General features: G+C 31.5%; 2 protein-coding genes across 9 annotated transcripts; both read left to right on the forward strand.

The window, feature by feature from the left end:
* Positions 1–707: 707 nt before the first annotated feature.
* On the forward strand, positions 708–4033 carry LOC113858586 (transport and Golgi organization 2 homolog). 3 transcript variants are annotated; one of them, XM_027491287.1, is made up of 5 exons: positions 708–821; positions 915–1098; positions 2230–2436; positions 3284–3475; positions 3556–4033. In XM_027491287.1, exons 1-5 carry the CDS (start codon positions 739–741, stop codon positions 3688–3690), a joined length of 801 nt encoding a protein of 266 aa, XP_027347088.1. In that variant the 5' UTR covers positions 708–738; the 3' UTR covers positions 3691–4033. The 3 variants fall into 3 exon arrangements, with proteins under 3 accessions (XP_027347088.1, XP_027347087.1, XP_027347089.1); XM_027491286.1 differs by having other exon boundaries at positions 2227–2436; positions 3556–3973; XM_027491288.1 differs by having other exon boundaries at positions 2227–2436; positions 3559–3750.
* A 5169-nt stretch (positions 4034–9202) lies between these two features.
* On the forward strand, positions 9203–26400 carry LOC113857356 (peroxisome biogenesis protein 1). Of its 6 annotated transcripts, none has more exons than XM_027489130.1 (17): positions 9203–9535; positions 9616–9789; positions 10587–10686; positions 11209–11688; positions 13096–13830; positions 14951–15042; positions 16363–16436; positions 16547–16766; positions 18590–18683; positions 18820–18974; positions 19661–19891; positions 21197–21397; positions 21683–21808; positions 21886–21947; positions 23793–23910; positions 24301–24585; positions 26117–26400. In XM_027489130.1, the coding sequence occupies exons 1-17, from the start codon at positions 9335–9337 to the stop codon at positions 26153–26155; spliced, it is 3387 nt and encodes a 1128-aa protein (XP_027344931.1). In that variant the 5' UTR covers positions 9203–9334; the 3' UTR covers positions 26156–26400. The 6 variants fall into 6 exon arrangements, 5 of the variants coding, with proteins under 5 accessions (XP_027344931.1, XP_027344935.1, XP_027344932.1 ...); XM_027489134.1 differs by having other exon boundaries at positions 9275–9535; positions 10587–10682; positions 10803–11688; positions 26117–26395; XM_027489131.1 differs by having other exon boundaries at positions 9290–9535; positions 24301–24573; positions 26117–26155.
* The last annotated feature ends 1101 nt before the right edge of the window (positions 26401–27501 follow it).

The following is a 27501-nucleotide window of genomic DNA, read 5'->3' on the forward strand; positions in this document are numbered from 1 at the left end:
TAAACTCAGAAGAAAATCACAAATAAATGATTTGAATTATTATCCTCCAATCTACTTTTTAGATTGTATTTCAGAAAGCATTGAAATAATATGTGTCATTTTTTAGGAATATTATTTCGAACAAATAACCTGTACTTTTTTTTATATATACTAAATAAAATATAATTTCTTTTTCACTTTTAAATGGTTACTCTCATGCACAATTTAACTATATTTATAATATTAAAATTATTTGATTATCTATGTTAATGTAACATGCATGACCTTTCGAATATATAAATTTATATTAATTCTATTAGTTATCAGTTTTCAATAATAAAATTTAAAATAAACATTAATATTAAAATTTAAAATTGTCTTAAACATTATAAGAGTAATAACTCATTAATATTAAAATTAAAATTACTTTAAATATTACATTTTTTGAATATATCAAAACTGAAAATAAAAAATAAATACATTTAACCGATTTAAATTAAACTATTAATATTTATTATTGTAAAAATAAATACATTAATATTAACATATTAATGTAATTATAAACATAAATTTCTCTTTAAAATTTATTTATTTTTATATATAAAAAGATAAAATAACTAAAATTTGAAAGAAAAAGAACAGAAGTAATATCTGGCTTGTCTATTATTCTCTATAAAGTAAATTTTAATATTAACAAAATGTATAAAAAAAATATTATAAGAGAATTGGGTGAGGTCGACCTGAGTAAGGGAAATAACAATGTGTATCGCGGTGTTTATGTGGCAAGCTCATCCAAAGTGCCCCTTCCTTCTCTTACACAACAGGGACGAATTTTATTCTCGGTGAGTGAGTTATTTTCATTTTCAGAATCAGAATTAAGAGTAAGAGACAAATGGATAATTGATTATTACTGATTGACCTTGGAAACATGAAAGGCCTACGGAAGCGTTAGCATGGTGGGGAGAGGAAACAATATTGGGTGGTAGAGATGGGTTAGGCGGTGGCACGTGGTTGGGTTCAACGAGAGATGGAAGGATCGCTTTTCTCACCAATTTTAGGGAACGTGAGAGTCTTCCACACCCTAAGACTAGAGGAGACCTTCCCCTTCGTTTCCTTCAGGTTTGTTAGATCTCGCACCCCATCTGTTTGCCACTTTGTTTCTTACCACTTTCCGCTCATTCTGTATTCTTTCTTAAGTTCATAAGGTTTTCTGAAATTGTAATCAATCATCAATTTTACTTTATATTAGAGACAGTTAATCCTGAATTTTACGTTGGTTACTAAGGGAGTGTATGAAATGGATGCGGATATTCTGCACTGAAACGCACTAGTGTATTTTAACTTTATCAAATTTAAATTAGCTTAACCAAAATAAAAAAATAGGAGAGAGCAGGAGAAAATTATTAAATAAGTACTTAACTAAATTTTTATCTATATATAATTTGAAAATCAATTATGTTAGTGCTTTGAATTGGACAATATCGATATCCTCTTTCACTTGAGGAGCTAAATTAACATAGAAAGTTAGAATACCGGTGCATGCCCAGGCAAATTCCCAGAGAAGAACGGTTCAAATTGATTTCACTGGAATGGAACTAATTATGAAAAGAGAAGAAGAACAAGACGATTTGGAAGATATATTTGGGAGTATGTATGGTTGAGTTCCATGTGTGTGTATATATATAATGGGGCAAGATTTTTTATGTCGATAGATTTAACTTAAATAAAAAATTCAGATTAAGTATAAGAAGATATTTCTTTTATATATATATATAATTACTAATTCTTTAAAAAATTAACTCAAATATATATTAAATTTGCGTACATTTCTAGAATTTCAGAATGATTTTTTTAGATGCTAATAATCGAGACTGAATTTATATTTTACTTTTGTGATTATCGACTAAATCTTTAAAATTATATGGATCACATATTTATATTTTTGGAATTTTAAAAATCTTTTATTAATGTCTGATATTATAAAATAATATTTGTTTTAATACAAAGTGAAAGTAAAAAAGAATATTTTTTACATAAATAAATACCAACAAAGAATTTTCATGTTTTCTAGAGTAAACGTCTAAATATACTTTTCATTAAAAAAAAAAAAAGACTAAACTACACTACTCATGCAATTTCAAAGATTTATTGGAGGGTTTATTATTATTATTATCATCATTATGCTTCTTTTCATCATCTCACTTATGTATGGCATTACATTCGTTAATTCCTATATTCACAACGCAGCAGAGCAACAAGAGTCCCAACGAGTTTGCAGAGGAAGTTCTGAAAGAGGCGCATCAATATAATGGATTTAACCTCATTTTAGCTGATATTTGCAGCTCTACCATGGTTTATGTGTGCAATAGACCAAAACAAGATCATCTTTGTGTTGCCCAAGTTACCCCTGGAATTCACGTGTTGGCTAATGCTACCCTCGACTCTCCTTGGCCAAAGGTAACAACCGTATTATTTTTAACTTGGGTTAATTAATTTTTAAATTCTATTTCTCATTTTTTTTTCTCGTATTTAAATTAATTAATTTGAGATTTTCTATAAAATAAAATTTTAATTTTAAATGTTATTTGATTATTGACTTATCGTTCTTAAGCAAATTAAAAGAAAAGCAAACTTATAAAATAATGAGATTTAAAGTATAAAAAAGATAATAGAGGGAAAAATGCTTTAAATAATATTTATTTGTGTAAAGTAGTATGTTCAAATACAACAATGATTTTTTCTTACTCTTTTATTGGGTGTGAAATTGGTGAAAAAAGAGAGGAAAAAAATAAAATGAAAAAGCGAGAAATGCAATAAATGATATGATAGAAAAATAAAATAAAAGCAAGAAGATATATCAAATGAATATAAGAGAAAATGATATGAGAAAGTTGGAAACCATGTAGCACTCACCCCTATTTATACTCATAATCTTAACTAAATATAAAATCAAATAATGAAATATTAGAAAGCGTATAATTTGAAATTTGAAAGTACAGTAAATAAACCCATTTCCATAAGTAATTATAATGATTTAATTACAAATATAAGTAAACAAATGTTATATTTGAGTGTGTTTTGGAAACACTAAAAATAATTTTGCACATTTTGGTTTTGACACTTACAAAGACTGAAGTGTATGTCTACAAGCATGAATTCCTAACATTACAAAGACCCTCAATAGCTTATTCCATATTTGGGAGTTTCATGTTGTTGAAAAGCTATGTAGCCTTGAAATTTTTATATAGCAAGCAAAGTTGTGATTAGTAATAACACTAGTTGAATTTTGGCATCACCTTTTCAGGCTGAACGCCTGCGCCATAATTTCAACGAACTAATTGCACACTATGGAGAAAGTGATTTTCCAATTAAAGAAGTGGTTGAGAAGCTGATGACAAACACAATCAAAGACGAGGACTGCATGCTACCCGGGATTTATCCTCCAGAACGAGAACGCCCTTTGAGTTCCATATTTGTTGAAACAGAAATTTTATCGGTAACCAACTCACATTGCATTCATTTACATGCTTAACACTGCTTTTACATGTCAGAGCTAAAAGCTTGCTTTATGCTTAGGAGCGTTATGGGACTAGGAGCTCTTCTGCCTTGTTTGTGAAATCAAACAATGAAGTCATATTCTATGAGAAATATCTGGACCAGAGGCAATGGAAAGAGAAAATGGTGAGCTACGTGATCAATGAGAGAGAATGAATGGCTGGAATATGTTTTTTTCTTTTCTGCTACTATACTTCAAATAGGTCAGAAGTCATGTAGGCCTAAACCCAAACAAAAGAAAGGAATAAGTATATATGTAATTAGTCAAGTTACAAGTATATAATTTGGCCACTGGCAACTTTGTCAGTCTACACCAATCTAACCTCAACTAGATTGGATTGGATCGGTTGGTTAATTTTTTTCAACTTGTTTTGAATGTTTTTCTCACTTGGATATGTATATTTTGCTATTGTTTATAAACATAATAATGTTTATTTATACAGTAGTAGGAGACCTTTAGTTACACTGAAAGAGAAATTGTATTCTTTGCTCATGTTTTTCATAACTTTTTCTATAACCTGGAGAGTGATAAAAACAGAATAAGAAGTGTAAGATTGCATGATATGAAAATAAATTATAAAAAAATTGTAAAAATAAAATAAGTAACTGAACAATGTATCTCAAATGACTAGATTTCAAAGGAGCACATTGTGCTCAGCTTTGGCTGTGGTTATAGATGGACCAAAATATAAAAGCAAGAATAGACCCAAGCTAACATTTCCTCCCTTGTGCTTTGTTTGGATGCAAAGGTGAAATAAAGAAAGAAATAAGAGGATGAGAAACAAAATGAAAATTATTTAATGTTTGAATAAGTTGAAATAGGAAGAAAATGATAAAAAAAAATTCTTCCATTTATTTGGATAACTAAAAAGAAGTGTAGATAGAAATAATTGAGTTGTACTAAAAACATTTATAAAAAAATTTTAATTTAATTTAAATTTTTTATAATTTTTATATTATTTTAATTAAAAAAATTCTCAGTCCTTGCGACGATTCTATCTCCTTCCCTCCCCCTCCATGTCTATTACTACCCCTTTCTACCACTTTTGGATTTTTTTCTGTGGTGGGATCCTAATAAAACCCCTCCTCCTCCTTTCTCTTCATATCTGAACTAGTGTTGTTAAAAAACAATAATCACGATGTTATGGCAGGTAATGATGGCATTTTTTAACCAAATCACTATGACCGTGGCACAAAATGATGATTTTTAGTGGTAGCATCATAACAGTCGTTAGATGCTTGGCAGTAACATCGATCATGGCAGAAATAGTGTTTTTGATAGGAAAAATTAAGTTGGACTACAGCCCCACCTAGTCTAGAGAAGAAATCTGTAAGCCTAAATCCTAAATCACGTAATCGCATCTATTCTTCCTCTCTCTTCTTTGTCTCACATCTTTGTCACTATTGGGTTGTGTGGAGTGGCGGTGTGCTGCGTGATACTTGCTATCATGAAGTGTTTCTTCCATCGCAGAGGTTAAGCCCTGATCACAGACAGTTCTCAGTGTGAGTGCGCATGATGCACATTTTTGAAGCATAATGGAGAAAGGGAGCAAAAGTTTGATCTTGCCCTTGCTACAATGTCGTTTAGGGCTTTTTTTAAGGGCAAAATGCAAAATTTTTTCCTTCTCTTCTCGAGCAAGAGATACGTGCACATGTTCTCTCTTGAGAAGAAAATCAAATCATTTTAGGAAGTGTAACAACAACAACAAACAATTATAAACATGAAAATCAATATGAATTGAGTGATGCTAAGCTAAAAATGTAAAAATAAAAATAAAAATGAGTTGAGTGATTTGGAGTTAAAAGTAAAAAATTGATTAATATTATAAAAAAATATTTAAAGTTAAAAGAGAAAAAATGATTAATATTAAAAAAAAAAGAGTCAATTTTCAATTTTAAATTGAATTGTAATATCAACGTGACTTCAGTAATATTAAAATATTAGCTTTTAAAAATTTAAGATAAACAAATAAAGCAAAACTTTGAAAAAGATAAAATATTAGTTGATTATCTAATTGAACACAGTGTCATTTAATACATTATTTAATGACTTGTGCTCTAATTATTAAGATAATTTTATTAATTGTTATTTAATGTTTTTTATTTTCTTTTATTTATTTGTAGGATAAAGCAAATGGAAGCATTACTTTTGGCTATTTGGCTCAATATTTAGACACCTATTTTTTTAATTTAAGAATTTTAATACATTATCGACATATTTTGATTTGATATTATATTTTATTTTTAAAAAGAGAAAACTATTTTTAGAAAAAAAAAAAATAAAAGGTTTTAAAAAAGAATTCAAAGTTATTATCCTATAGATATTATTTTGAAGTATCAAGAATAACTTAATTCAATTGTTTAAATATAACAATATTATAACAGACTAAAAACAGAGCTTAATGTTAACAAGAAATTAAAAAAATAGTAATACAACGTACGAAAGAAATTATATGAGATGAGCCTAAGACTTATGGGTTCATCTACTACATTTTTTTTATGCTTAATTAATTTAATCCTGATATTAGTATCTAAATATTTTTCAATCACTCATAATTAGTTCTATTAATACCCAATAATTATGTAATGTCAATATTCTTTTCCCTGAGCAAACACTTCAAATGATTATGCAAGGTAATTGATTGAAAAAACATGAAAATTCTATGAGTTTGTTAATTTAATAACAGCTGAAAGAAACGAATTAAGTGTGATTAACCTAATCATTTGTCTCGTTTTATCCTATAGTTCCTTTAATTACACGTAGTACGATCGCTTACAATGTAACTAACTATAGGATGCTGAGGGTGATCAAATCTTAATATACACAATAGAATCTAATAGAATAAAAACTAAACATTAAAGTAAAAATCACATAAGGTTTGCAGTAGGATCCACCATAGCCCTAATTATGGGTTTAACTACTCATAACAAAGTTTCTTTGGACTTTTGCTAATCGGGGCTAAAATTTCAGAAATTAGAAATACCAAAATAGGAATAAAGCTAAGATTTATGATACATGTATAGGTTTATGAGTGATAAATAAACTCATAACCACAAAGAAAAACTCAAATAAAAGAAACTCAAAAAGATAAAAGACGAAAAAAGTTCTCGTTCTTTGAAGGGCACTCAATCACTTGTTTGGACTTCAAAGGGAAGGTCGTCGTCTTTGTCAATGGTCTCTAATGACTCTCAAAGATGAGTTTGGTTAGAATTAAAAATGAGAAAAAATGTGTGTAGAGAAGTAAGAAGTGTATCAAGTGTGGAGTATAAGACCTCTTTTATATAAATTGTACTTTGAGTTTTCAGTCGGTTGAGCTCTATCTTTTTAAATTGGCTTTATTCATAATCAGAATCGCTCCAAATTTTCATATCTCAATCTTTATTTAATTTTAAATTTTAAATTCAAAATTCAAACTTAGATTCACATAACACAATCAAGGACTAAAAGTATCTAAATTTTATTCAAAATATCTCTGGAATGCATTAATAACAACTTCTAGCTAAACTGCAACAATTAATAACATAATTAGTGTAAATATATATGAAATAAAGTTTAAGTGTATAAATACAAGTCATAAAATATATTAAAATATGAACTTATCAAAATCAAAAATATTTATTTATTTTTTATTTTTAATTTTATTTTGTTAGAATCATTGTTTTCTAATTGAAAATGAGTGAATTTGTAAAGTGACTATTTGTTTTGTAAATTAGTGAGTATTCGAAAACTAATTATTTTTTTCTTGTAAAATCTTAGTAAAAAATTATTAAAAAATAATAAATAAATTACTAAAATAAGAAATTTGAGAAAAATTTCTATATTCAAGAAGCTTTTGCATGAAAGAATAATAAAATAATTGTAATTATTACTATTATTAATAAAATTAATCAATTTATTTTATGTATTAGTCATGACTTGATTAGTGTTTAAAAGGATTTTTTAAATTAATTTCAATAATTATTTTAAAATATTGGTTCTTAAAATCAAAGTTTGATTAAAATGATTCTTAATATTTACAATTTGATCTTTTTTTTTAATAATAAAATCTTAATATGTTAGCCATTATACAATTTTTAGAGGAGTACTTCAATTGATTTTGATAATCTTTGCAAGAAAAATCTATTTTATTTTATTTTTATAAAATTTAACTTTTATCATGAAAGGATGACTTAATTATATTTTTTTTGTTCCTATAAATGTTGGTCATTTTATAATAAGTCTATATAATTTTTTTTTAACATTTAATTCCTGTAAAGTTGAAAAATTAGGATTTAGTCTCAAGGTGTTAACCCTTCTCAGTTAAGTGTTGGTTGATGAAGAATTAGTTTAACACTTCACGTAGTGTCACGTGGTATGCCACGTCATCTTTTTTTATTTAAAATTAAAATTTACAAATAAGTCTTTAAACCTATTTTATATAATTGTATAAAAGCTTTTTCTTCTTCCCCTTCTCTTTCTCCATACCTTTTTGTGACACCTCTCCTCCACTTGTACTCCTTCCCTTTTCGACACCTCTACTCCCTCCCTTTCTCCCTCCTCACACCACCACTCCTCCCCTTCCCCTCACACCCCCTCCCTTTTCTCCCATCCTCACCCCTTCCTCTTCCTCTTTTTCATACCATCGTTTGCATCACTCTTCTCCCTCACCCACTTTCATTCTCCCATCTGCACTACCCCTTTTCCCTCCCTACACCTTCAGTCCCTTCCATTCCCTTCACCCTAACTCTTTTCCTATTATCTTACTCTCACTCCTTTTCTTGTCTTACTTTTAAATTTTTTCTTTCCCCACTTTATATCTCTATTCTCAACTCATTTTTCACTTTTTTTTCTATTAAAATTTTGTTTGTGTTTTAGATATTTTGAGTGGTTGTGTGAAGGTTCTACATTGGGGGAAATGATGCTAGAAGGAGGTTGTGGAGACATGAGGGGATGTGGAAAAGAAAGAAAGAAAAGTTAAAAGAGTTTTTCTGCAATTATGTAAAAGATGTTTAAGAACTTATTTACCATTATATAATTTTAAATAATAAAAAATATAAAAATTAAATGACGTAATATATTATGTGACGCTAGTAGGTGTGCTGCGTTGACACTTTGTCTGCAAGCTTAACACTTAACAGGATAGAATTGACGGTAGAGACTAAATCTTAATTTTTTAATTTTTTAGAGACTAAATTCTAACAAAATTTTTTATAAGAACTTATCGTAAAATACTTCATATTTATAGGGATAAAAAATATAATTATGTCTAAAAAGATTAACTTTATAACATTACATAAAACTAAAATTTAACTATGTTTATTAGAATTTTTTTTAACTATATTTAATTTAAAAAAATAGAAGATAAAATCAAAATTAATCTTACACTTAGAGGATAAAAAAAAAACTACTTTTACTTTTTATATGTCAAAATTTGTGCAATTTATAAAAAAAAAAATTAACTAGAAATAATAATAATAATAATAATTAAAAATTTGAATAAAACAAACCAACGATAGAATACATGAAATAAAATAAATATTTATAATTTAGATAAAACCTAGTGAAATATTTTTTTTTAATTTTTATACCTTAGTGCGTAATAGTCGATAAGAATTGAATTCGTATTTCATAAAAATGTAAGTTTAAATTTCGGTGTTGATATAAAAATATGGTTAGCACGTGATTTAGAAATGTCCCTGTAAATATTTTAGAAATTTGAAGAGATATCCTAATAAGCATCATGATTGAGAACGAGCAAGGGAATATCTGTGAGTTGGTGCAGGGGAATTGCGAGTGGGACAGTGTGGTATACAGCATTCGATGGAGTTAGAGGTGAAAGTGGTGGGAGGCATAGACAACTGTTTCGCATCTCTTCCTCTGTCTCTAATCCAAACTCTTCAGTCCACGCGATCAACACCGCTTCCTCAAATTCTGGCTCTGGAGCTTCGCTCTCACACTCAGCCTCCACACTCGTGGTTCGTTGCTTGGTCCGGTGCCAGTTCTTCTTCTTCCGCCATAGAGGTACCTTTTCCCTTTCCCTATTTACTTGCTTTCAATTCCACTTCTAAAACGCCCAACACATACACAAATTGATTGTGCAGGTTTCGACGCGATTTGCGGAGTGCGTTTCGTTGCCAAATCATGCTAGAGTTCAAGTCAGAGTTGCTTCTAATGTGCCACATGCTTCTCTGGTCACCGTAGAGCCACACACAGAAGATGACTGGGAAATCTTGGAGCTTAATTGTGACCAAGCTGAGGCTACACTCCTCAACCAGGTATGTATGTGATTGTTCCTTCAATCAACGCCAGCATAACGCAATTTATTTGAAGAGTGATTAAGGATTGGAACGTTCTGTTGAGAATATTAGGTATGCTTTCATTGTAATTATCAATGCTAAGTGGTGATGTTTTCTCTCTATTCTATTCAATTGAATTTTTAGGGTCTGTTTAGAAGAGTTTATGGACAGCTTAAGGGCTCTTTTTTGCTTATTTCACTAAGCTTCTTGCTGTAGATTTTCAAAATAAGTTGCTTTCAACTTATCTTAATAAGTTAAATTTATGCACAAGCCATAATTTTAAATGAGTTTTTTGAATAGGCTTTTAATTAAACTGTGTATCCAAACACACTCTTAATCCTTTATGGTTATTTTACAGTCCCAGGCTAGTCCTTTATCCTTTATTTATCTCAGTTTGGTTCTTTATATCTACTTTTTGGTCTTTTTTTTTTTTTTTTAATTTGGTCCATTTTGGTCAACTGTGATGGATTCTGACTGCTAGAAATTATTTCTCTACTGTTACTAAAACCAATAACTTGATAGAAAGGACCAAATTGATAAAAGAAAAAGAGACCAAGGACGAAATTTAAGAAAAGAAAAGAAAAGATAAGGGATGAAGCAGGCTTCAATTTAGTTTTTTTCTAATTTTTTCAATCCTTTCTCTTGGATCTCATGGTAATGTATTATATTATTTATACTACTACACTCTTTCCCCTTCCTTTTCTTTCATACACCTAAAATGGAAGTAGGTTTGAGAAGAAATTAATCAATACAATGTTGTGGATGGCTTAATGCAGGTTAGGATTGTCCACGAAGGGATGAAATTTCCTTTGTGGTTGCATGGTCATACTGTCATCACATTCCAAGTGGATTCTGTTTTTCCGAAGAACGTGGTAGGTAAGATTATGCCTATTTCCATCTACAATGTTCTTTGATATATCTCGTCACATTCTTTGTCAAAGCTGAAATATCATTAATGATACTTTGTTTTTTGGTTTCCTTTTTTGTGTTAGTGTAACTTAATCCCTCTTGAACTGCTGTGGCAAACATGATAGAGATGTAGCTATCAATATAGATGCCAAAGCAAAAATGCAACCTATGTTCTTCATGATCAGGAGTTTTCTTTTCTTTCATTTGAAATAAAGATATTTATTTTTGAACGTCATTTGTTTGAGGTTCTGTTTGGTATGCTTCTCATGTTGCTTCAAGAGAACTACTATCTCTCAAATGTTATTTCTTTTCAGTATTACTATAAAACATGATTGAACACATTTAAAATGTTATTAAGTAGCTGGATATCTCATGTTGAGCGTAGGTGAGAATGGTTGTATTAGTTATTCTCTTCCTCTGTGCATTCTTGCAGTTCCAGTGTAAAAATATCTCTTTTGATTGCCAGTCTAACATGTGAAATTTTGTCAGTGCAACTCAAGCCAGGAACTGAAGTTGCTGTTGCTCCAAAAAGACGCAAAAGAATTTCCTATTCAGCAGGAGATTCACATCTCTACTCCTGTAATAAAGAGCATACTGCTAAGATGCTGCTCCGTTTACAAGATCCAGATGGGTTATGTACTACCAGTACTCATTTCAAAGGAGTTGAGCTTCATATGGAGCTTACTTCTGTTGCTTTTGTTCACCCAGAAACAGCCAAACAATACTCATTCAACATGCTTCAGTTGGTTTCAATAATGCCCAGAGTGTCCAAGGAAAATGTTTTTTCCCAGACTAATATTATGAAAGCCAAAAATGGTTCAGCTACTAATGAAGTTGAGAATGGATATACGGACAAGAAAGAATATCAACAAGCAATTGTTCAGCTGTTGACTTCAGAATCTGTGGCTGAAGGACATGTGATGGTAGCAAAGTCTCTTCGCCTTTATTTGAGAGCTACCCTGCATTCATGTATGTCAAGTTACCCACTGTGTTTTAGAATCAATTGTATGTGCATGCTCATAAATTTAATTGTGTAGGATACTAGGATATTGTGCCCAGCAAATTGTTATTAATGTATTTGATGTTTGGTATTTATCTGATCTATGTCTGTAATTAGGAGATAAGCAATCTCTAGTTGCATCATGCTGTCATGCATGGCAATTAGGGAATAAACTGTTATTTTGAAAAGCAGTGGATTTTCCTTGGTATGTTATTGAGTTTTCTATGGCATTTGGAGAAATTAGAGTGGAAGGGTTTGTTGAGGGCTCTTTGGTTGATTTGTTGTTTTTGGTTGAAGTATAATTGTAGATCTTCCAATGCAATATTTTAAACCTTACTATCACAGTGAGGTAGAATTTTTTACTCTCTTTTGGTGTTCATCTCATAGTTTTACATGTAAAGGGGATAGGAGATTCCTTGCCAATATTGTTTATTCCTTTTCTTCTCTTTTTCTTGTGATACATTGGAGGTGTAGGCATCTTTGTATTGGATGGGGATGGGTGGCCTAGTGGAGGATCAAAGCTTTAAAATCATCTTTGCCGATAAATCTTAGGTTTAGGTCTGTGCTAGACAGCTAGTTGAGCTACAGATTCAGTTCAATAGTTCCCCCTCCCCTTTTCCTTTTTCTTTATGTGACATTTTACCATACATAAACCAAATCATACAATGATCCTTACATAGGAAAAACTCATTCTGGGGACTTATTGGTTCCTTATTGTATTTTGTGCTCCTTGCTTTCTTCTTTCATCATTTGCTTTTGCAGAGAAATTCATCAACATTTATTTAAGATGTGATTTTTTTTTTCTTTACTCTGATTTGATGACAAGATTTTTTTTGTTTCATTTATTTCTAAAAGAAGTTCATTAAGAATTTAAGATGAAGGGAAGAAAAGTACAAAGAGAAATTAAAAAGCAGAAAAGAAAGCATCAACGGTGCAAAAAAAAACATGCTGTCCGTTATAGTGTTTTTGGGGTTGGCCACCACGCACCACTATTTGGGATTGATTACCATGTTAAAACACTTCTTGTATGACATCATGCTCTTACTAAACTGAAAATCCTTTGATGCTAACATCTATTTCCATCCCTCAATTTTGAAGTTAATCTCTTCGTTTTACTCCTCAACTAATACTAAATGATCTACACAAAGCATGCATCTAATCTTTTGTGTCTTCAGTAAGAATATTTAAGACTAGGTTAAACAAGGGTTGCATTGCTGCTATAATTTGTGTTACCTTTATCATTTTATGGGCAGACAGCATGTTGCATTTTACTGTTTTCTTTGGCTGTTTACTGTATATTTTCATTGAAAAATTTATCTGTCCTTTCAGTTTTGATATCTAATTTTAACAAGAATATTGTGTTTGTGATTGCACAGGGGTTTATTTGAAAGCATGTGATATTATTTTGGAAAAAAATATTCCTTCCATCTCTCTTTTTCCTTGTCAATTCAAACTGTTAAGGAAGGAGAATAATGCTGAGAAAGATGGTTTAGAAGTTTTTCGTGGCCCCAAGAATCACATTGATAAAAATTTGCATGCAAATGCTATGTCGGGTGTCTTTGTGGATACAATAGATTGGTCAATCCAAAATGAAGTTGTAGCAGCTCTTTCTGATGAATCTGATTACAATGCAGAGGAAGAGGCTACAAATCAGTCTCAGAATAAAAAAGGATTACAGAGTCTTGTACGACTATGGTATATTGCACAACTTAAGGCAATTACTTCGATTACGGGTATGGAGGTTAGTTCATTGGTTTTGGGTAATAAAACCTTGCTTCAATTTGAATTAAGCTGTTGCAAACTTGCAAGTAATGGGAAGGTTCAGCCAGCCTATAATTCTTCAGAGAACAGTGGCAAGACAGCTGAAATGTTATTTTTATTGAACATTGGTGAAGAATATCTGCATCATGGGAAACTTAATGCATATGAAGTTGCTCTTGGTGAAAGACTCAATAACATCAATATTGGGGATCTGAAGCTTTTTGAAAGGATAAAGTATGGCAATCCTGTGTCTATTCATTCTATAGAAGAGAGAGCCTCTGAAGACCACAGTAGTTCAAATGTATCTTCCCTTGGCTGGATGGAGAAAACTGCTTCTGATGTTATCAACAGTAGGTTTTTTTCTTGGGTGAAGCGTCCTTTACTCACTTGATTTTCTGTTATGATAATTTTTTTAAAATAAAAACTTAAATGAACCTTTGTATGTGTTGCTTCTATCATTGATGTCAATAAATGTACAAGCAGAGTAGAAAAATGTCCAGATGATATCTATGTAGACATAACCCTGGCATTGGCAATATGAAAATTGTTTGTAAATAAAGATTAAAATGCCCTTAAGTGGTGCATATGTTGGTTGGTTTCTGGGCATTATTTTTTAATACTATTTGGTAGTTGAAGTTAGGAATTTGTTTTTCTTGATAGTCGGAGTTATTAATTTATCTTATCTCAGTTGTAAAAAGAGAAAAGGCATATTCACTGAATGCATAACACTGACACCTAAACCTGTATTTTGTTGATGTTGTTATTATGATTTGATGCATATTTTTTTAATGTATTGTAAACTACCACCTTTTTCTGATTGTTAATCTTTCCTAATTCTTGCATGTTCTTCCTCAAGCTAGAGCATGTGTAAAAAGCTGGGACCTTGAATGAAGTCTCCTTGAATAGGCTTTCATGCCATGTAAGGAACAAGGGGTGGGGTGGGGGTAGATACAGAGATACATATTTTATTGAAGGTCGAAGTTGTGAGTAAAACTGATACTGCACTTTTCTATTTATGCTAGAATTGTACAATAATTATATGCAAGGTGTGTTGCAACTTGCAAATAACACTTCCTGATTTCTGTATTTCCTAATTTCTTACAACCTCTTTTTAGTGGTTGTTTGATAATGATGTGGGATCTTCCTGTGTCATGAGATTGTAAATCTTCTCAACTGTCTGAGGAGAGAAATGCATATTATTCTCAGAAAGAGGTTGATTCTGTGCAACTTGTTTTTATCTGCTGAACATATTTGTTAATTAAGATTCCCTACTTCTGTGTTATTTTGGGCTGTTAGTATGGATGACCCATTCACTGATTTATTAGAATTTTGTTTGAGAAATGCCAGATTCATCTGTTTTCCTCCTTGATGCTGCTGCTCATTAATTTGAGTTCTGCTAACTTAAATAATGGTTGTACTGTTTGGGATGTCCTTTAGTGACATTTAACTTGCTGTTTTTTCTGACTGCAGGGATGTTGATATTGTTATGTTCAGCATCTGGTTTGTGGTTTGGCTCACACAACTTGCCACTCCCTGGACATGTTCTAATATATGGACCTCCGGTGAGTTTAACTTCAACTTTTTTGAGTATTACCATGAACATGGCTATTAGTATTAGTAAACTACGGATTCTAATTGCTGGATGGTTTAAATGGAGCAAAGGTCTCTAGGTAATTGGTTCCATTGGTCGGGGCGGGGGGGGGGGGGGCACACCTTTTTGCTACCAACCACGCTTTGTATCTTTATGTTGACCTGTTTGAGCTATATACTTCATTTTATACACCCGTTGACTCTCCACAGGTTTCTTACCTACTGGCAACTGCTCTAGCCCCCAAATTCTGTTCATTTCCAATGCCTCCTTTTCCACAATGATATCTTGTTCCAATTTTTCGTTGGACAGCCTCAGATCCTGGTAGGGATGGTAGAGGAGATCCAACCAATGATTGTGTGTGTGTCGATGAGTGTGGAGTGATGGCTGTTTCACCTGAATGAAACCACTAGGGATGGGTTGAGGCGAAATGTACAATACAGATTTGGGGATCATTGGTTGGTAAAAGCTGTTAGCTGGAGATGCTAATGAAGGATTTGTGGCCGAGAAAGGACAGAAACTGGAATTAAGACAGTATACCTAAAAAAAATTATAGGTTGGTATGAGGGTGTTTCCTCTCTTTAGGCTCTAGACAACATGTTAAGAGGGGAGATAATAAGAGATCAATGATGGAATCCTTGTTTCTAATTACACATAGGAGGCTTTATTATATGGACATAATGTTATAAATACTAGAATAACAAAATGTCCTAATTACCAACATTACAAGAAATGGTTTATTTTCATTGTTTACATATTCCAACAGAAACAAGTAAATAAAAATACCACCTCATGTTTATGACTTATGAGCATGTATCATGTGTATTTACTTGGTGTAAGCAACTATTGACGGAATTTTGGGCAAAGTATTTTCAATTTAGGATATATTGATCACTTAACTGGTTAAAGATACAAGGATTGCTTAATGAGTAACTACTTAATATCTTAATTAACAACTAAACTGGACGATATTTACCAAGAAAACTTTTTTCTTTTGTAATTTTATCTTTTGAAATTTTAAGGGAAGTTAGGCCTGCCTAAATTCTCCAAATTTGTAAAAGTTTGTTTTAGAGCTGCTTCACAGTCTTCATCACATTACACAGTACAAATTAATTGCTGCTGTGCTAGTTTTTGAGCTTGGAATCTAGTGCCCCATTTTAGGATTTCGCATCGTTGTAAGTGATTCTTTCTTGTTACCATTAAATTGTTGATCAGGCTACAGGAAAAAAAATGTTTGCAAATCTGATGAGTGAATTATCAATGCATTTGATGTTCAGATAATTTTTTTTTTCAGGGCTCTGGGAAAACTATATTAGCAAGGACTGTGGCAAAATCCCTTGAGAATCGTGAAGACATCTTAGCACACATGTATTAATGTTAATTCTAATTTAGATGAGCCTTAATGATTGTTCCCCATTATTTTTGTATTCAGTTGCTGCTGCTTAGATTTGAAAATTTCAGTGTTCAATGCTATGCAGGATTTTTGTTTCCTGCTCAAAACTTGCCCTGGAGAAGGTCCCAATTATTCGCCAAGAACTTGCAAACCATGTAACTGAAGCTTTAAATCATGCTCCTTCGGTTGTTATCTTTGATGATCTTGATAGCATAATTTCTAACCCCGACTCTGAAGGACCTCAGCCTTCAATGTCTGTCACTGGACTTGCAGATTTTCTGGTTGACATCATGGATGAATATGGGGTAAGAAGTATGCCTTTATTGTCATTTACGACGATTCTCTGAAATATTATGTATATTGTTACTCCTTGTGACAACTGCATCTCAAAATACTGATGAGAATTTTGCTTTTTAAAGTGTGGGGCCTGTTATTCATATCCAACTTTTAAAATCATCAATAGGTTAGTTCAATTAGCTTTCTGTCTTTTGATGAAAACATTCATTAATGGGAAGACTGCATAGACTTTTCCGGTGTCTACAATAATATAGTATGATAATGATAGGAATATAAAATTGAAATAATGACAGAAAAGGAGGATAATTGAGATATCAAATAAATAGATATCTTGATGGGAAATAATTGGGAGAACATAAAGGTAAAAAAAAAATGTAATCAATTTTGGATTGAAGTATATAAAATATCTGTTAGAATCCTGTAATGACTTGGTATATAGCCAAACTGGCCATACATAGGTAGAAGAGACACCAAACTGGTCAAACAAAGGCTGAAAATAAACCAAATAGGCAAAAGAAATGAAATCACAAGACAGACAAGGAGTTAGAAGTAAAAAATGTAGAAAGGGAAGGAAAATTGGTTCTGGTCTTGAACCATCCAGCTGGTGCACAGACAAGAAAAGGGTGAAACTCATTTGAGAGGATGTTGAACTATGCAATACCAAAATGAATAGGGGGAAAAGGAAGGTCATTAAACTCAACAAAGATTGGCCTTTTGTGTTGCCATCAAGGTTTACTCCCTTCTCTAGTGCCAGTCACCTTAAGGCTCCTCTAACCATTTGCAACCTTCAAGAAGGCTGAAATTAGAATTTCCAAAACACAGTGCAAACACCAATGTAGTGTGAAAAAAAGAGTGCTTCTACAGCCACCACTGACCACCACGGGCTACACAAGACATCTTCCCATCGTTTGCTGACCTTACCAACTAACCATCATTGGATTGTCTGAACAGATGAACTGCTGCTAAGTAGGAGTCCCTGAGTTTTGGACATGATCGTAGGTCACTACCAATGAATTCTGACTTTAAAAGGGAAAAGATAAAAATAGAGAGAGCAATGATTATACAAATGTTATGTGGAGCTTATAGGATTTAGGGTGTGGCATAACACAATGCCTCAGGTCCCTAACCTAATTCTCCAATTTATTCTAGTAATTGGGACAAGTACGAGTGCTAGCTGTACAGGCACCCACTCAAATAAGACTTTAGAAACCCTAAATGTATTGTAAAAATATTAAACCATTCATTAGCCTTCAAGTAATAGCTGAAGTTTATGGGATAGTTAGGCTTTGCTGATAAAAGATACAACCCAAGCTTTATCAAACTTGTATCTCCCTTCACAGCAAGTGTCAAGGAAGAGTTTATGCTGCTTTACATTATACAAGACTTCAAAATAAATTTGTCTTCTTGGTATCGTTATGATGTTATGCTAATTGATTTTTTACATGGGGCTATCTTTGTCAATGTGCAACAAGACTTCCTGGCTTTGCTTTCTCAATGTGTTCTGCCCTTTTTTTCCTCCCATTTCTTGTTTCCTCTTGAAGGCATACATTGCCATCTGCTTTTGTATTGCCTTCTCTTATTTTCTCAAAATATTTCAAAAATGGTTTTCAACCAAAAACTTCTTAAGAGTCAAGACATTTTAGCAAAATTTAGAAAGTTATTTTAATTGATAAATGTTGTCTTTTTGAGGGCTAATGAGTAATTGAAACACGTAAGAAATTTGCAAAAGGTTTAATATATGAGATCTTCACTTTGTCACATAATCATTTCTGTACATTTTTCTTTCCTAACTACCATTATGAATTTATTGCCTTGGTCACACAATGAACAGGAGAAGAGGCGAAGATCATGTGGATTTGGACCAACAGCCTTCATAGCTTGCATACAATCCCTAGAGAAGATACCACAATCTTTGAGTTCTTCAGGTTCGCTAATTTTGTATTTAATATTATGTTATAGTAAAATCTAAATCGAATCTTCACTATGATTATCTTTCATTCTTTTTTATACATTTTATTTCTCATGTTTTGGCTACTAATTTCTTGATTCAATTGTCATTAGGACGTTTTGACTTTCACATAAAGCTGCCTGCTCCTGCAGCTTCTGAGCGCAGGGCTATGTTGAAGAATGAAATACAAAGGCGTCACTTGCAGTGCAATGATGACATCCTGCTTGATGTGGCTGTAAAATGTGATGGTTATGATGGTTATGATCTGGTATTTCACTTCTTTTAGATTTATTGTTTAGACAGTTGTGATTTAGGTTAAAATATACATTTAGTCCCTATAGTTGACATTCATTTATGAATAGTTCCTATACCTAAAAATCTTACGTTTTAATCCATGGTATTATGACATTGTTAATGAAAATTATAATTCACTGAGTTGTATTTTTTTAACAATATTATAATGGTAGGGACCAAAATGCAATGAAATATTTGTATAATGATTAAAATGTAAGTTTTTTTTTTTTTTTGTAAGAACTAATTTGTGAATGAGTGTCAACTATAGAGACCAAATGTGTATTTTAATTTGTGATTTATTATGCTTTATTAGTTAGCACTAATGAAATAGTGTCTTGTGTGACCAATAACTTCAAAGATATGAGTCTCCAATCCTTTTAATATCTACTATATTCTTTTTCCAAGTGTTATCCACAATGATACTTATTCTGTTTCAAAGAAGTGTAACATTACTTGAGCGTAGCTTGAAAAGCTTCAAAGATGGTCTTGTTTCCATCCAACTTAATTATTATTTCACTGGCATCATTTGCAATTTTTATATGAACTATCACTTGCTTTGTTAAAAGTTTCATTGTCCATTTGAATACTATCAATGCACAAACTGTTGATAACTGTCTAAACTACATGTATGCAAACACCTAACATTTTCACTCTCTCCAGGAAATATTGGTTGACAGAACTGTCCATGCTGCTGTCCGCCGTTTTTTGCCATCTAATGTGGCCATTTATGGGCAAGAGAGTCCTGCTTTACTAAGGGAGGATTTCTCTCTGGCAATGCATGATTTTCTTCCAGTTGCAATGCGTGATATCACAAAATATGCTTCTGATGATGGCCGTTCAGGATGGGATGATGTGGGTGGTCTTGTAGATATTCAAAATGCTATCAAGGAGGTCTGAATTCCTGAAATACTAAAATGCTGTTATGCTCTCACTTTATTTTATGTGTCCTGTTTTGTTCTTATAGATTTTAAGTAATATTATTTCATTTGTAAGAACCAACTCTTATAAATGCTTGAGCTAGGTGGAGGGTCAATAATGGGTTTTATTTGGAATAAGGTTTCATGCTCTGACTTGTATAATATGAATAGTTTATGCTAGGAATTGTGTCCACACACTTCTTACATTGTTCTGCTGCGGTTTCTTTATACTCTGCAACTATTCATTCCTATGGGCCTATTTGGTGGATATGATAGAATAAGAAATGATAGGATACAAGAGTTGGAGAAAAACATGTTAGGACAAAAGTATGATAAGTTCTCATCCATTTTACATTCGATGAACATTGGGATAACAAACTAGATAGAAATATGTTATCCTTTCCTGTCAATTTCTAACCTAGGCCCCTTTCATAGGATAAAATTTACACTAGAGAGATGGATACAATAAGCCTATAGGATAGACTTATCATATCCTGTTGGTTAAACAAACATTGGAAATAAGACAGAATAGAAAAAATTATCCTATCTTGTTCTTGTATCCTGTCCACCAAACAAGTTCTGTAAGTCCACGGTTTCTTTATGTATTTCCTTATCCTCTAAAGCATTTGTAATCTGTTCTATTTGTTGTAATTGATTTCTTCTGTGTCAAGAATTTGGGAGTGAAGATGTGGATATACTGGATTTTAGGGTTCTAAGAAGTAAGATCAAGGAAAAGACTGAAGAGTATTGACAATTTTATTGATCACTTTAGAAAGAATTAGGATTACAAGAATCCCCCAGAGCTGTCAACTCCTGAACAGAGAATGACTTCTCCCTAACACCATTTACAAAAAAAATATATCGCTAAAACCAGAATCTAACTCTATTTATAGGATCTATTAATCATATTAACAACTAACTAACAGTTGACTCTTTCCTACCCTTCCTCCTAACATAAACATTCCACACTTTAGGTCTCTTATTAGTATCAATCATATGTTCTTCTGCCATGATTCTAACATGGATAATCTAGAAAGATAGGTAAAATAGTAGGGAAAGCTGAATTATCTGAGTGTGACGTGGACAGATCTTGCTTTCTGGTTGAGTGTAGTCAGTCAGTTCATGTGATCTCCTAGAACTTCTCAATGGGATGTTGTCAGTTACAGTGATTCTTTATTATAGTTAGTTGAACAATAATTTCATTCTTTTTGCTTTTTGTTTCCATGTTTACTCTATGCTTGTACTTTTGCATGATTTTATGCTGGTTAAATTAATCCAGATGATAGAGTTGCCATCAAAGTTTCCAGAAACTTTTGCACAAGCACCTTTGAGGTTACGGTCAAATGTCCTTTTATATGGTCCTCCTGGTTGTGGCAAGACTCACATAGTTGGTGCTGCTGCTGCTGCTTCTTCGCTTCGATTCATATCAGTTAAAGGGCCAGAGCTGTTAAACAAGTACATTGGTGCTTCTGAACAAGCTGTAAGAGGACAATAAGATTTTCTTTTGGCTATTATTGGTGTATGCTGTTTTTTAATTTATTTTTATGTTTTTTAATCCGTATATTTTTCTCTGCATAAAATAAAAGGTTTTTTAGGTTATTAGTTGACTCAAACTAGCCTTTTGTACTGTCACTCCTTTAGCGATTTGATCTTGAATGTCTTTTAGGTGACCTAGGCTGTTTCTTTTGGTTTGATGTGTACTAGAGTTAATCTTTCAGATTTTTTTATTCTGCTTAGAGGCCTGAATCTTGAATGCTGGTTCCAGGTTAGGGATATATTCTCTAAAGCAGCTGCTGCAGCTCCATGCCTACTTTTTTTTGATGAATTTGATTCTATTGCCCCCAAGAGGGGGCATGACAATACTGGAGTAACTGATCGTGTTGTTAATCAAGTCAGTATATATTTGTCACTTTTTGCATTTATACTTTGTTGAATAAAATCTGACTTCAGTACATTCTACTTCCACAGTTTCTGACTGAGTTAGATGGTGTTGAAATTTTAACTGGTGTGTTTGTGTTTGCTGCAACCAGGTTAGTTTCTCAAGCATGTATTTTTTGTAAATAATAAAATTCAAATGAAGTGTCCGAAGATAAAAGACTAAAAGCTGAAAGGATGAAAGAGTTAAAAGAAGGCTATAGCTATAGTTTCAAACTTGATTTGCTTCTGGTTTGCACTTAATCTAGATTAGTTAGTTACAAGTGGCAATTTCTGATACATTCCTTAATCACAACTCCGAATCTACAATCTGAGTGATATAAGCAGGTTGAATTTGAGTTGAAGATTGCAGCTTGAAATCAATCCATTTATTTAATTAAATATAAGCAAGTGATCTCATAGTTGGTATCCTATTTAACTTTGATTCATTTGGAACTTACATTTAAAGACCATTCTACTAGCTAAACTAAATAATTCAACACATAATTCTACACCGTTGTTGTTACCTTGAAGTTTGTTTCATTTGAGAATTTGGTAATTCTAAACTGCTGATGAAAAAATATGGTCATTAACACTGCACGTTACATTATAAAAAATGCAGAGAGTACTTCACAAGGACACAATCTAAATTGGGTGTTTTTGGATTATCTGCAACAAAAAAAGATTAGTTCAATAATTGATTTATCTACAATTGATTATTGTTATAATCAATTGTATGAAATAAGTTTTATGTTTGAAGTGCAAAGGGAAAAAAGTCATGGAGAATTCATTGCCAGCCTGACTAATCAGTGAGTTAGGAGATATCACTATTGGTATGAATCAGAATGCGAGGTTAGTGTGAGTGACAGGCAGTTCATCACTGTATGACTCATTGATAAGAAAGAAATCACTGGAATGATCATTATGGATAGAGAACAGCATAACATTGAGGGGTTTGGGCAAGTGACAATGTACCAGAGCATGGAATGCAAGTAAAGGAGGTTCAGTTTTAATTTAAGGAAAGTACCAATCTACAGGGGGCAAAGTTGGTGATAGGGTTTCTGGATGGAAAGCTTGTCAGAGAAGTTGTCAAATAGCGGTACACGACAAAGAAGATGCTGCCAATAGGACAACACAACAAAAGGACAACCTGATCTAAGACTTTGAATAACAGGACAATGATGAATATTCCAAAAACGAGTTTGAAATGAAGTAGTTCCAAATTTTAGGAAAATTGAGAGCAGAACAGTGACATATGGTTGAAACTATAGGGTTTTAGGTATAAGGGAGGTAAAGGAGAGAATCTCTAGATGAAAAAATCTGAAATTGATATTTGATGCGATTAGATATGATGTGTTGGATGTGATCCAAAAGACAAAGAACTAACTTCTATTTATAATTGGACTAGGATCTTAATCCTGATTACTCCTTTTGATCCTTTGTATAAGGAACCATCTGGAAGGTTTTGGTAATTCATATTATCAGTCATTTTACAATTCCTATGAAACATTTATTTTTGTTTTCCTATATGCCTTTAGTAAATGAAGTTGGTGAGAATCATAAATTAAAACGATAGAGGGAAGGAGTAAATCTTTCAAATTTTAAATATTGATAGTGAGGCTAAGTTTAATGATACTAAATGGGGGTAAAGTGGGCATGTTGTAGTAGTTTTTAAAAAATCCAGAAAATTAACTAACTTCGACTATTTTATATTGGTCTATGCAGTTTAATTGAAGATGCCTTATGAAAAGGACTAGAGGGAGTAAATAATAAAATGAATAATAAATTATAAGGGAATATGGAAACCAATCCTAAGGTTTCACTTAAGATATTCTAAAATATTTGGAAAAATGTCTGGGCTGTGATAAGGTTGATCCTTGTTTGTTCTGAATATATTTTCAGATATTATGAACAAATGGGAAACGGATATTATTCTGACATCTGTTTTTCATGTCAAGCAGTAGACCAGATTTGCTTGATGCAGCGCTGTTGAGACCTGGTAGGTTAGATCGTCTTCTGTTCTGTGACTTTCCATCTTGGCATGAGAGATTGGAAATTCTAACAGTACTTTCTAGAAAGGTTAGCATTATGGTCCATGTTTTGTTTCTTGTCAGCAAACTGCTCATAATATCTTGTTGGGATTTTTACATGAAGTGAATGTTTTGGATTCAAATCTTTTACTTGTCATATATTTTGCAATGGAATCAGAGCTATATCTATGTAAGCAAGAGACAACATCAGAAGAATGTCATGCTACTAATTTGGTAGAACCCCCAAGAATCAATAACAAGGTGGTCAAAATTGGGATTTTACCTTGAATTGTAAAGGGAAGTGAAAACCGTAAATTGAACCATTAGATTTTACAAAATTCATATATATATGCATATAAAGTAACAATGATTTGGCATCAGTGATTTATCAAACATCTTTTCTCAATTTAATTAAAACAAGTCTTTCTAATTAATGCAGCTACCCATGGCCAATGATATTGATTTGGCTACAATAGCTAATATTACTGAGGGATTTAGTGGAGCTGATCTCCAAGCTCTCCTCTCAGATGCACAGCTTGCAGCAGTTCATGATGTTCTAGACAATGTGGATGCCTCTAGGCCAGATAAAACACCAGTTATTACTGATGCTCTTCTGAAGTTCACAGCATCCAAGGCTAGACCATCTGTTTCAGAAGAAGAGAAGAGAAGACTCTACAGTATATATCGTCAGTTCCTGGATTCAAAGAGATCCGTTGCTGCCCAGGTTTTTCCCTTTCCCTGCCTCCTTTTCTTCCCCTTATTCTCTGTGTTTCTGTTGAGTATGTTGAGAGGTTATATTTAGTAACATATATAGACAGAGGCAGGCCAATTGTTAATTGGTCCGGGGGCAAAATTTGCAGTCTACTTCAACTGATTTCATATACGTCAGAAGTGGTGAATGGTGATGCTACTCTAGTGAATTAAAAAGTTTTGTTTTTACTATTACATGTATTCAGTGTTTGACTGAATCTTTTTCATACCATGTTTAGGGATGTGACTAGGAACTTTTTGCTCGAGTATTGGGTAAATTGACATCCATGTGCTTCATATTAAAAGTGTAAAAAACTAGCTCTGTTAATTGACAACTTAAGCATCTTTAGATAATATTTCAAAGAGCCTTCATAGCGTTTCAAGCTTTCCCATTAGTCCAAAAAATAACTAAAATCATCATTTTACGTGCAAAATATATGAAATGCTGTAATATTTAGACTTGTTTAGACCCTCATTAATTTTAAAATCTCTATATCTGTCTCACATTATCTTGAGTGACTGAGGATGTGTTAGAACTGGATCAAAACAAAGGAAATAATAGAGAAAATAGATGAAGAAAAGAGACAATATGTGTATTATTCTCTAGTACAACTTAGGTTATTCAAGAGATTTTGTTTTCTCCCAATGCCTAAAGGCCCTAATTCTCAGGTTGTGTTTGGATTAGATATTTTCAATTCCTACAATTTATGTATTTGGATAGTAAGAAAAAATAATTTTAAAATGCCAGAATTTTAACTAGATAATTTTATGTCAAATAGATAGAATTTTAAATGACTTGTTTCGAGATAAAATTTAAAATTCTCTCTATTATGTTTAACTTTTTATATTTATCATTCATAACTCTTCTCATACTTCACTCCCATTTTAAGAATTCTCTCTATTATGCTTAAGTTTTTATATTTATCATTCATAACTCCTCTCATGCTTCACTCCCATTTTAAGCATCCCTCATTATTGCTTTTATATTTTCTAGAATTTTAAAATCCTTTATCCAAACACAACCTTATTTCTTTTACAATCTTAGCCTGCCTAGCTACTAACTACTAATGAGTCCTTAATCAACATATTATAACTAATTACAAATGAGAGTTTCCTAACAGAATGTGACTTTAATGGTGAAAGGAGATGAAAGAGGCTCTTTTGTGATATTTACCTGAACTTTCTGTTAATGTACTTCCTTTTATTTAATTTCTCAAAGCACACTTCTATTTATTTTAGCTTTGTACCGAGAAAAAACTCTTGAACCACAATAGATGACTAAGTTTGATTCAGATTTTAGCCGGTTTTCTTTTATGTAAATGCTGATGATATGGGCAAGTGTTCTATTTCCCTGATTAAATTCGGTAAATAATAACTATCATGGGATATCTTCATGTTTTACTTTATCTTTTCCTCCGCTACCAAAAAAATAAATAAATTCTAGCTCAATCACTGTATTTTAGTTATGCTTTTTTTCTTATTTAGTTCACTAATAATTGTTGCAGTCAAGGGATGCAAAAGGCAAGAGGGCAACTCTAGCTTGACAGTAAAGTACTACTGTGCAATTTGTTCATGTTGTAGAAGCGGCTCTTTGGTATTCCTTTCTCCCGAAGATGTTTTTGGTGTTAATTTGCATTTCCTTGATAGTAAATTTGTACAGGAGTCGATGGTAGTTCAGTTCATCATTTTTTTATAAGAAAAATCATCATTTGTTGTATTTGATAATGTAAATTCTCCCAGCAATGTTTCGAATAGAATAAGAAAAAGAAAAATGTATTTGCAAGTTTTTTTTTTTTTTTTACACTCACCAAACACCCTTCCCATGCGCACAGGAAAAAAAAATTACCACGTTAGAATTTTATTTAATTTTAAAATGTGTTTTTTAAACCCGTAGAATGCGTTAAAGAAATAACTTTACACTTGAGAGTAATTAATCAAATTTTTTAACCTTATACTCCATTCGGTTTTATTTTTTAAAAAACAATTATCATTATATCTAAAATATAAAAAATAGAAATTCAATTTTAGATGCATTAATTGTTACTCTTTCTATATTCTTATTTATTGTGATATTCTTTGGAATAATAATAAAGAAAAAGGGTTATTCTCTCTCCCCCTTAAAAAAAAGAAAGATGCAGTAAAGTATAAATAAAATCAATATATAATTTAATGTAATAGTAAAATAGAAAAGATTACCATAAAACTGTAACAAAAAACTAGGAAAGAGATCTATCTAAAAGATCCTTTTTCTAATTTAAAAAAAATACTTTGTTTGACCTATTTAGATTTTCTTTTAATGAATACTTTTTTTTTGTATTGTTATATTTTATTTTGTTCATTTCATTTTTTATTATTAATAATGTTTTCATTATGTATTTATTCATTTTATGTATGAATTATTAATTTAATAATTTATTATCATGAGTATTTTTAGAATATATTATAAATATATAACATTTTATTGGTTTTGAAGAATTTATTATTTGTTCTTTTTAAAAAAAATAATCGAATGGTTAGATAACTATGTAAGGGAATAACTAACTTTATACCAATGTTTACAAAATTTTAAAATAAAATAAATTAATACACTTTATTCAATATGATAATATTAAAAATGAATTTTGAAATATAAAAAAGGCATCATATTTTCACATATATGGTAAGTATAAAATTAATTAATTGAACAATCAATTATATTTAACTCAGTTAATTAAATAAATATGTATAAGTGAAAATTAGAATGCAGGTTAATAAATTATTAAAGTTTAAATGGTTTTGTTCTTATACTTGACTTATATTTAAAAGTTAATCTTAACTAGTAAAAAAATTTATATTAGTTTTAATACATACATATATTCATTTTTTATTTAGTTTATGTTGTTACGTCTAA

This window comes from Abrus precatorius, unplaced genomic scaffold (assembly GCF_003935025.1).
Source record: "Abrus precatorius isolate BTA unplaced genomic scaffold, Abrus_2018 Scaffold2, whole genome shotgun sequence".
Taxonomy (NCBI): Eukaryota; Viridiplantae; Streptophyta; class Magnoliopsida; order Fabales; family Fabaceae; genus Abrus; species Abrus precatorius.